The 11752-nt window shown below is 40.2% G+C and overlaps 1 protein-coding gene across 1 annotated transcript; it reads left to right on the forward strand.

Moving 5' to 3' along the window:
- Positions 1-1798: 1798 nt before the first annotated feature.
- Positions 1799-6233, forward strand: IGIP (IgA inducing protein). Its single transcript, XM_030869428.2, has one exon. It carries the CDS (start codon positions 5906-5908, stop codon positions 6065-6067), a length of 162 nt encoding a protein of 53 aa, XP_030725288.1. The 5' UTR covers positions 1799-5905; the 3' UTR covers positions 6068-6233.
- The last annotated feature ends 5519 nt before the right edge of the window (positions 6234-11752 follow it).

Here is an 11752-nt window from a genome sequence, read left to right on the forward strand (position 1 = left end):
TTCTCAAGAGTTCGTTGGTGGCAAGTGTTAATAATATAGTTTAGTACATCTTGGAAGTTCTTACGTCCTTTGTAGGGTGAAGTGATTGTGTTTAGATTTCTGTTCCCAGTATCCCAGGAGCATTGTAAATTATTTAAGATAAAGAGTTGCTATCATACTTGTTTTTAAAGTTATATAATTCAAATATATTTGGATTAACTCTGTTTTCTAGTTTAGTATGGACTTATTCTCAGTGATTTTGACAGATTACTTTCAAGTTTCATTTTACCCAAATCTGTATACGTTAGTGATAAAACCTCTTTAAAGATAACTAAAAAAAAGAGGTTCTGATTTTGTATTTGGAATGTAGTGGGTTTTTTTTTTTACAAATGTCAAATACATTAATAATAGAAGAATTATTTTTATTTTAACTTATTTTGTAGAGTTGGCACTTATTATGGTTTTCACATAGTATTGTGTGTCAGATTTTAAATTATTATAGTTACATACTATAACTTAAGTCAGTGTAGAGCCTTCTTAAATAACCCCTCCCTTAGGAATTGTTTAAAAAGAAGTGAATTCCCAAACCTGTGTCAAGAACCAGTGATTTAAATGACTGTGAGACAAGTCTTTGAAAGGCTTCCTTGAGTCTAGTCAATGGAGATAAATGATAGCCCATTTCCATGCTGCATACAGTTGTTAGGGTTTATAAAGTTGTCAATATGTAAAAGTGCAAAAGCAGGAAAGACTGTAAAGTTGCCTATAAAATTTCTAGTTTTCATTATTTGCACTATTTATCTTTGCACTTGATTTTTTGAAAATTAAGACTAGTCACTTTCACTTTTGTTTCTAGTCTTTTCTAATTTCTTACAGAATTATGTTTTCAATATCCCTCCCAAAGCAAAACTTATATGCAATTAAATATTCTTTATAAGTCCAAGAAAATATTTCTTAGTGTTAGCTATGTAGAACAAAAATTTGTTTTGATAAAATTTTTAATATGGGCCTTTATTTGCCAATAAAATCCTTTGTAACTGTGAGTTTTATTAGACTATTTGAATAGACAAACTGAAAGCTTAGGATAGAAAAAAAATTATATATATATATATACATGTATATATATATATATATACACACACACACACACACACACACACATATGAAGTGGTGTCTTTGAGATCCAGTTTCCAGCCTGAAATGGCCTGATTTTGGAGTGTTGATTTGTTTTCACTGAAGTCAATGAGATTTGAGTCTAGCTGGGTATTGGCTTTAAAAGCTGAAAGTGAAGTGGGTGGCAAGTGGCAGCTCCCTCTTTCATGTAGTTTTCCATAATACTCATGGAGTTTCCTCATGGTCTATGTGATATAACTGGTATCGAAATAATTATATTAAATGAATATTCCTTTTTGGAATTCAAGGTTGACTCACTTTTTGAGGAGGGGAGGGTGGCAGGGGATAAGAGACTTTATTTTAACTAGAGGCATTATTATAACCTCAAGATGTGCTCTAGAAAGAGTAGGAGAACAAAAAGTGTACCTGTGAACATATTTTTTGTCTTAGTGAGATTGCGCGACACAGTTAGTGTTCGGAATTGCAAAAAAAAAAAAATTGACAGTTTTGTCAATAGAACAGAAATGTGTTTTGGCTAAAATTATATTTTGTAAGTTATTTAATTACTTCGTTTTATATTCCCTTTCCCATAGCCTTTTAGGCACTTCATACTTAAAACCAACAAGTGAGAGGCCTCTTTTCAGATCTGGTTTATTTTTGGAATGCCTGAGTGTGTTTCTGGATGGGTGGGGGGGGTGGGGGGGGCGGTGCGGCGGGGCTGGTGTTTTAATTCTTGACATGCTCGTCTCAGCATGTTTTGCTATTCATTCTGGATCTTAAGTTTGCAAATTCTGCTGAAAATTCAGTGATGTATTTGAAATGAGAAACTTCTCTGTGACATAGTGTGAATGTTTGTGGCTGGACTCTATTGTGGAAACTTGTGGCTTTGTTTTTAATTGAGGTAGAAAGTTAAACTTCCGTTGTTCAGATTTTAGGTTTATCTAGTGGAATTGTGCCCGGTAGTTATCTAAATATGGACCAATTTTGGGAAATGAAGGTTGACAAATGTGTATTTGACTCTAGATAATCCTTTATTCAAAATCATAAAGGCTTACATCATTAGAGTTGTCTTAGGTTTTATGTTGTCTTGGGTTAAATGTGGATGATGATCAGCATTATATCTATGAACTTCCTTTGGGAAAAGAGAAAAATTCAGTCTCCAAACCTTTTCTTGGAGACTAAATTTACCATATATGGATAATGAAAAAATTTTAGAAAGTGGCTTTGATTATTTTTAAATGGAATTTAATCAGCTTAGTTATTTTTCCTAGTTTGAAGCACTTATTTCCCAAATGTGAATAAAGGGAAAAGATCAACAATTTGGCCCCCCCCTTTTTTGAGGCCATTTTTAGTTTTCTGCCCCCATTTCCCAATCCTGTTATAAAATGAATTACGGGTATCCCTCTAAGTCCCTATAACCCCTTTTGGGGGTCACAGATACCTTTGATAATCTGACAAAAGTGATGGACCCTCTCCCCAGAAAGAAAATACAACATATACAGATAATTTTGCATACAACCTCAGGGGCATCACACATCTTCTGAAACCCAAGTTAAGGATCTCTAAGTAAACTCTGTAGAGAAAATTTTAATGCAATTAATTGATAAAATTAAGAACTAAGCATTGGCATAAAACATTTCAGATTGGAATTATCGTTAGATGATGGCCCCTACTAGCAAAATGTGACATTCCAACCAGCTTTGTTAGACATTATAACATCCAGATAGAAGGAAAAAAGAAGCAAAGTTCTGAGAGCTATTTTTAAGGAGTCAGGGCATCTCTAGACATGGGAGCCACTCCTGGTTCAAGGCAGGGGTCAGGGTGCCTGACAGCTTCTAGCAGGGTAGAGTTTGATAAACCACAATGCTCAGGATGCCAAGGGGTTAGCCATTATCTTAACCCCTTTCTCACCAAAAGATTTTAGTTTTGTGTATTGGGAAACAAGACGTCACTAGGGAAGAAAAAGATTTGCCTTACAACTTTGCTGGAACACATCAGTTTGGTGACGTATGGGACACCGGTATCATTTTTGAGAAGGTGCATAAAACCAAAGTAAATTATTCTCTATGTAGAACATTATTTACTAGTAACATTTGTTTGGATGTATTAGCTTTGACAATTTTTACCAGTAAATATTGGTTTTATTTAAAACTGGGAATCCAGTTTATAAATAAGATAGTTGATATATCTGTCCTTTCCCCCATGTAAAGAATAGTTTAAAGGTTTATGCTTACTTTTTATTTTTCTCTCTTGATGCCATGGAGTGGGGTGGGGGCGGGGGAGATCTTTGAGTCAACAACCGACAAAATATCTTCTTCAAATTTAAAAATTGAGAAAGCAGCACCTTATTTAAGTCTAACTGTATACCATTTTAGTGCATGTATTAGTTTTAATAATGATTTTTTGGTGCATGCCTTTGGGCTTATTCAAAAGTGTACAATAGGAAAGTATACGTATTTCCTTTCTTAGAAAGGAGATGTTTTTCTACTTTGCAACATGTGATTACAAAAATCTTCCTCTGTGGGAAGATTAACCATGTATTGAACTACTGAAAAGTATATATTTTTAGATATACAGAAAGCATCTACATGGAGCAGCATTCAGACCTATATAGAAGTCATAGCATTCTATATAGGACCAAAAAGGAAATAACATTAAACACTTAAACAGACTTTGTTGGGTAGAAATACCTTTAGATCTTGCATTGACTTCCAAAAAGAAAATGCCACAGAAGTTTGCTGAAAACTTTTGTTGTTTGAATTTTCTCTGTCAGTGTATTTAGCCCAAATAGAACAGCTTTGGGTTAACACATACGTAAGAATCAAAAAAACAAAGCTAACTAAATAAATCAGTCTGGTTTGCCAATCCAGCTTGACTGAAATAAGTAAACTAATCACTTGCAACATGAAAAACTGTTCAACTCCTCTAAGGTTTTGACAAAATAACCTTGGCTGATGTGGGAAGACTCCCACTTTGATTTCTGACCTGACAGTGAAGATTCATGCTTGACATGATTTCATACCTGACAGTGTCTGTTTAAGGAGCTGTGGTACAGTCTGCTAATTCAATCCCAGATACCTGTTGATTACCTGTGAGATCTAGAGTCCAAAGTAGCCAGCAGCTGTATCCCTGAGTGCTCTGTGCCCATCAGATCTCTTAAAGTAAGCAGGGTTGGGGCAGGTCACAGCTCTGATGAGTGACCTCAGGTGCTGTGGACAGCCCCAGATTTAAGACTTGTATCTGCTTTCTTGGGAGTCATCACTGAACTAATGTCCCACATGGTGTTACTTACTGTAGATGCTCTCTCTTGGAGGAGGCCCAGAGCACACATCCTAATTGCTTGTGGTACTCAGAGAGGGGGTGCTAACTCTGATGCCCTGGCCAAATTCCAGTTTAGGGATGTGGGTCTTCTTGCTATTCTAATCGGAAACATGCATCGCTTCCCATTTTCCCTGTTGATCTCAGTGCAAACTGCACTAGTATATTTCTTTGCCCCGACCCCAAGTCTCTAAGATGCTGGTGTGTATTATATAGGCCAAGTTCATGCCTTATCCTAATGCTGGAAAGTTGAGGAATGAGTGAGCTTGGTGTCACAGTGCCCTGTAGTTGGAAGGTAAACTCTTGTGGTGTTTTAGGGATGAAGCTGGCCCTCTTCTTAGCATAAGTTGGGGAATGTGCACTGGCCGGAGGCTTCCAGCCATGAGGTGTGAACTGAAACCTATTTTCCCTCTTTTCTTATAGCATGTTGAGAAAATCTGTTGGGTTTTTAGCAGTCAGGGAAGGCCGGAGTTCTGCAGCTTTAATCTGGGTAACTGAGGCTAGTTTGAGCAAGTCTTTGGTTAATTAACTAGGTTCTCAGATGCCACAGACTCCGTGAAAAGTCACCATTATTTTCAATGGTTGTGATAGAATTTCCCCCAGTAGCCATTATTTTAAGATTATATTGCAGAGTTGCTTTATTTGAGCTTTTCGTGTATACACAATCCCAAACTGGAAGAAATAATAATTAAAAAAAGGAATCCTGCTGTGAAAGGTATATATTACTCTAGATTTTTCTTACTGTAAATATTGTAAGATTGTAATACTGTCGATATTTTATTAACCAACAAATGTTAATCTATGTGAATTCAGACTTATTTTAAATGTGCTTCTTATTTACTGTGTGTGGTCCCTGTTGCTGACAGTATTAAGTTATATTCTGATGTAAGATTAACTTTATTAAAGAATGTAAACATTGTTTCCTTATGGGAAAACAAATAAAGTATAAAGAAGACAATTCTTTTCATTAAAATATACTGTGTATTTACACTTGCTAGACCCAGCACCACTTATAAATTTAGTACACTGTTCAAAATTTTAGTTAACACAGCTGACATGGATGTGCTCTGTTTGAAAGTCTAAGAGTAGGTATTGTTGGAATATAAACAGTTTGTATTTGTCTGCTGTGAATCATAATCTTGAAATTTCTAATCGAGTTTGTAAAATTTTTATAGTAAAACATTTTAACGACAATTTAAAAATTTATCTTCTCTAAAGAATGGTCAAAACAATATCCTTTCAGAAATAGAATTGTTCTTTAATATCTTTCCAAAATGATTTTGGTTAAATGGACCAGATGTATGTTAGTTAAAATTTAAGACAAAGTTGTAATATTCTTTGAGTTTACAAGTTAATCCTTATTGGAGATGTGCCAATTATACAGTAGAATATCATTAATTTGCACTGTTTGGGGACCCCATTAAGAATGCTGAATTTTTCCAACTAAGAAGTAAGCAAATGCAATTTAAAAAGTAAATTTGAGCATTCTGTATTAAATATGTGCAGTTATTATCACATGAAGAAGCTCAGTGTGTCGGGCTGTAATATAACCATACTTGCTGTCATGTTCTCCCATCTCAGTGCTGGGAACTCACCATGTGGAAACCAAGCAAATGTGTTGTGCATCAGCCGGCTTGAGTTTGTTCAATATCAAAGCTGAAACTAGCGAGGTCTGCTGTACTGCTTATTGAAGTATTGTGATTCTTTTAGGCATTGATTCTTACAAAATATATACTGTAACAGTATACTTTGTACAGATTTAAATTTTATTTGAAAAAAATGAAATAAAGTAGGCAAAAAAATAAAGATGTTTATTTTTCATGTGACTATATAAACAGATCAGTCTTTTGTTTCAGTGCCTTTGGTGGGGGTGGTTATGGTTGCTCTTGGAATTTTTTGGGGGGAGGGGGGATAGAAGCCATTTTAAGGATTCAGCAGCAGGTATACTTGCCTAATCATTAACTTGCTATAAGGATTAAGTGGGCTGTCTCACACTGGAAAACTATTTTCTATTTTATTTTAAAACAAATTTAATTTTAGAGATTTTATGTGAATGGCTTCCCTATCTTGCTTCTTGAGTCAGTTTTTTAAATTCTCTGGTGGTGTGACGGTTAACCAAACTATCACAATTGAAGAGAAAGAGAAACTTTTGCCATAGATCATGTCCCTTTTCCATAGAAGGCTTTTTGTTTTCTGTCGTTTTAAATTTGAAGTTGGTTTGGGTTACAAAAGAGTCATGACAAAAGATGAAGAGAATCCTCTGCAGAAAATAGCAGTTGTGCTTGAAAATAAGATCCTTTCAAAAATGCTCTTCTAGTGAGTGGAGTGGTAGACAGTGAATGAAGTTACCAATAAAAATGTGGCACAGGAGTGATCCTTCAGAATAGTTTTAATGGGACCTTCTCAGAGAAGATTAGATTATCTGACCAAAAAGAACCATCCCAGTTATGGCCTCTGACTCAAAAAGCAACAGTGGCTTCAGGTGTATGGTATTTTCCTCAACCTTTAGAAATGGAGTTGGAAGTTTTATTTGTGCTTTCTCCTCATTTTATCTTTTCTGATGCTTTCACTTACTTTTAGGCTGGATATGAGAAGGTTTAGAACAAGCAGTTGCAGGAACAACGTTCCTGCAAAAGTCACACTATAGAAAATTTTTTCATTGTTATTTAAATGTGTATGACAGTAGTTATACTCTAAAAACTGATGCATGGCCATAGAAATATCTCAAGTTCGCAGTAGCACAGTTTCAGGCTTCCCTGGGTAAATTCCAAGAAAGTTTTGTTGTTGTCATTGTTGTTGTTTTGGGTTTTTTCCTGCTAAAATGGCCCTCCTTTGTAGAGAACAGCTGACTATCTGTTGGACTACAGCTAACCATAGCTAGCTAGCTTTGGACCAGCTTCCACATCTGACAATCACCAACTCCAGTAAAAATAATAGACATTTTGCTGCATGAAAACTTAAAGCTGAGGGTTTTGGGTAGGTAGGGCAGGTACTAAGAAACTCTAATTTTCCCTAAGTTCGGTAGTGCCTCTGATTTGGGAGGCACACAGAGAACAGGTGGGTACTTCCTGAAGATTCCCCTCTCTCCTCAAGGTGGAATCGGACAAACTCCTGGGTCCCTGTCCCAGAGGAGGGCACTCTAGTACAGGACGTTGTGGTAGAAACTCTAGCCACGATTTGTAGTAAGTATAAGGGAGTGAAAAGCCAGAAGCCAGGCCCCTTCCTAACTGTCCTGTGGCCTTAATCTTTAAAAGATTCCAAATGGGACTATGATTAAATATGCCCTGTGGTTATTTTGGAGGGCTGGAGGTGAGTTCTATTGCAGGGCTACAGGGGGAACATCCCAGACTTGGGATGGGTCTGAACTATATAGGGCAAGGCTTACAGGCCCATGTGAGCCTCTCAAGAAAGGGGCCCAGCATGGTCAACAGAACTATTAGTCATTTTTATTCAGCACTTTCTTTTCTAAAGTGATATAATTGGCAATTGCTTCCCACCCCCCACCTCCAATGGATGTTAACTTCTATTTAACCATGTGGTATGTCATTTACTTAGGCCCTTTTGCATGGTTTTTAGAACTCCCTTTGTTCCTAGTGCCAGTAACAATTTCTAAGCGGATTGGACTTTTTGACTTAGGGTACTGGGTTGTGGAAGAGGTTCTGCTCATTCAGGATCAGAGGAAAGAGATCCCTTTTTCCCTGTTTGGCTGCCAGGTAACCTCAGGGCCAGCACAGTCACTACTGCTTTCACTTCAGCACCATCCCCCACGCTTCCGGAACTTAAGGAGGAGGAGCCACTTTTTTCCTCTGAAAATGGGGATTCTACCTTAATTTTGCTAATCTCTGGAGTGTTTCCAATGACGTCGTTCCAGTTTTCCTACCAACATTGATTTTCATTCATTTTGATCAAATCAGGCCATTTGGCACTTAGGCTGGCAGTGAGAATATGTCGCAAACAGACTCACTGAATGTTGCAATGTTTAAAAAAGCAGGATATCCCTACCTCACAGCCAGCAGGGTTGTCCAGTTAACCCCACCATCCTAGGAATCCTGACTCTCCCTGCATGCTCAGCTCACAACTCAGACCTTCCCCAGGGAGCAGGAGTTTCTTTGTCAGCCTCCTAGGGAGATTGGCAGCCGCTCTGACCTAGCTCGGCCTTCGCTTTCTGTCTCTGGCAGTGACACTAAGGGTGGGTCTGTACTGCCACCATCCTAAATTTTTCCAAGCCCCCCCACTTTTTTGTTTTTAAAGCTAATAGCGAGTGCTTAAAATATGCAAGCTAAGTGTTTTATCTAGGTTATTTCATTAAATCTTACTACAACCCTATGAAATAGGCACTATTATTATCCCCATTTTACAGAAGAGGAAACTAAGACAAAAAGAGATTGAGTAGTATGCCCAGGGTCACACAGTCAGAATTCAAGTCATGAGTCCTGGCAAGCTGAGACCCTTGGTCTCAGACACTCTAGTGCCACCTCCTCCCCTAACTTGCAGGGTCTTCCTGACTTTGACAGTGCCTTACCTCAGGATGTATTTAGCTGGATGGCAAAGCCAGCGTTCCCTGCGGCAAAGGAAGATTTCTCTGTATAACTCAAAAGCCACATTTCCTGTTCTGAAGGTTGATTCATGAATGAATCCACATTTTCATTTCCCCTGCCCCTTTCATGGGGGAATGACTTACTCGGAGCAGGTCTGAGGAAAGCTGGCAAATGGCCCTTCCAGGCCTCTCTCCACTGCTCTTGCTTAAAGTAAGTACAGCGCTGAGTGCTATTCCTGCCTCTTCCCATCCTCACCACGGTGACCTGATCAAAAAGCTCTGTGAATGAGCTCTTCAATTCTGTCTAGCGGAGCTGTCGATTTCTTTCTTGTTCCCAGATTATACCCCCCAGCTGACACCCTATCATCCTTATGGCTGACCTCCTATCTGGGTTCATTTGGATCCAGATATAGGCTCAAAAAGGAACAGGAGGCAGTCTCCAGGAGAGGATCTGGGTCTGCCCAGATTCCCCAAACCTCGCTATTTTCCAACAATTGGCCAAGTAATTGGATCAGTCAGGGCCAGCCCTGTAGTTTCCAGCTCAAAGTTTTGCTTGGGCTGTTACGTTTCTGAAGGCACTTTCCTGCATCCTCTAAAATACTACTTCCCAGATACTTCCTGACCTCTAAGGGAAGGTCCAGAGTGTCACTCTCCAGGGGCTTCTTCCAAAAATAAAATATGAAATTCCTTGGGACTTAGGGGTGGTTTAGAGGGCTGTGGTATCTATTAGAACTCTTGTCTGAAAAGGGACGATCATAATCCCTCATAATCCCTCATGTTTCTTGTATCCTCTAAAGCAGTGATTCTCAAGGTGTGGCCATTGGACCAAGAGCATTAGCATCCCCTTGGAAATTGTTAGAAATAGAAAAAAAATTTTTTCCCAACTTTTTGGCTGCGCCACACGGCATGTGGGATCCTAGTTCCCCAATGATTGAACCCACAACTCTTGCATTGGAAGCACGGAGTCTTAACCACTGGACCACCAGGGAAGTCCCCAGAAATAGAAACTTCTTGGTCCACACTCCAGACAGAACTGAATCAGAACCTGCAGGAACCCAGCAATCCCTGTTGTAACAAGCTCTCCAGGTGACTGTGAGGCACAGTGAAGTGTGAGAACCACTGCTCTCTAAAGCAAAGCTTCTTTATCTCTTTTGGAGTTTTAGGTTTGAGACTCATGAAAGCTTGGGACCCTCTCGCCTGCTTCACAGACCTCCTCAAGTCCGTGTTAAGAATCCCTGCTCTGGAACTTAGAGCTTGTCCATGCCTCTCTGGCTTCCACCCTCTCCACACCACCTTGAGAAGGGGTGGCCACATGCTCCCTGTTTGTTCCTTCATTCATGTCCTGTTGGTTGTCGCTGAGAGTGGACAGCCCCCGTGCCAGAGAACACAGGGGAAACGGCTTCCTGCTCCATTTGTGCTGCAACTGTAGCCTGTGGCCTCTAAACAAAAACCAAATGCTTGGGCATGGGGCACCAGGCCAGAGCCTGGGCAAACAGAAAAGTGATTTCTTCTCCTGGAGCTGGGAGCTGTGTGTCAGAGCAGAACTGCTAAAAACTGTGGAGCTTCCTCTGACAGTCCTGGCTGGGGCATACTGACGGCAGCTAGAGCTTTGTCGGTGGCAAGTCCTGGTTATGCCTGTTGTCCCTGTTTAATTGTTTGCGGCACCCCTGTTCAGTTACACAGGTATCCTGGTTTGGGTAACAGATTATATGGTCCCCCATTTACTCACCTAATGGCCTCCTCACAGGTCTCCTTATGGCCGTTCTTGCCTCCTGTAATCCATTCTCCACACAGCAGCTTGCCCATAAATATGGTTACAAGACCCTTATGATCTGGCCCCATCTAACTCCTCAGTTTTCTCTCCTTCCTTTCACCTCCTTGCTCATCTCTCTTAAGTCATACTGGTCATCTTCCCGTGTCTTGAATGCATGGAGCCCATTGCCACCTAAGTGTCTTTGGCCTTGCTCTTCCTTCTGCCTGGAATGTGCTTCCCTACAGATCCTCACACAGTGGCCCTTTTTTATAAACAGGCTTCAGCTTTCATGTTCTCCTTTCAAGGAGACCCCCTTCCAATCACTCTCCCTCACAGCACTGTTTCCTTTTTCTTCCTAGTGCTTATCACTGTCCAAAACTGTCTTTTCTTTTTCTGTTGATGCGCTAACACTGTGAGGGCAGGACTGAGGCATCCCCAGTGCCTAGACAAGCCTGGCACACAGCAGATACTCAGTAAACATCTCTTAGCTGGCGGTTGGACTTCATCCACTCCCAGAGTGCCTCTGGGGGCTGACTTCCTCATCCATGTTGAATGCAAGTACTATCATCCTGTTTTATCTCACCTCTTGCCCACAGGTGGCATAGGACAGGGACCCTGAATATGAGATGATTCTTCTCTGCCCGCTGCCAACTCTCCTTAGCTTCCTGCACCTCCCACCTCTGTACGGGCCTCAGCATCTCCTCTCCCTAGATATTTCATCTCCAGATGAGGTTCTGGGGAAAGGGCAATAACCCTGGCCTCAACAGATAGCTTAATGCCCACTCTGCCCACAACTGCCCCCCAAAGCACTGTGGGTTGGGGCTCCAGCCATTCAGCATGCACTCAGGGGGCCCCTTGGCCACTGAGCATTTGATGGGCAGCATTCTTCTGGGCTTCTTGATGAGCTGGGAACTCACTCTCCCTGGAATCCACTAGTTGAGGGAAGGGAGGAGACTAGCTATCCAAGAGGTTATATGCCCTGTTTCCAAATGCCACAGGGTAGGAGGTGTCCAGAGAAGTATGGCTTCCATAGAGCACCAACATCACTGGTGACG

Source organism: Globicephala melas, chromosome 3, assembly GCF_963455315.2.
Source record: "Globicephala melas chromosome 3, mGloMel1.2, whole genome shotgun sequence".
Lineage (NCBI taxonomy): Eukaryota > Metazoa > Chordata > Mammalia > Artiodactyla > Delphinidae > Globicephala > Globicephala melas.

What these genes read in the sequence shown, in the direction of transcription:
- IGIP (XM_030869428.2), top strand. Translation starts at nt 5,906, where the DNA reads ATGTGCAGTTATTATCACATGAAGAAGCTCAGTGTGTCGGGCTGTAAT.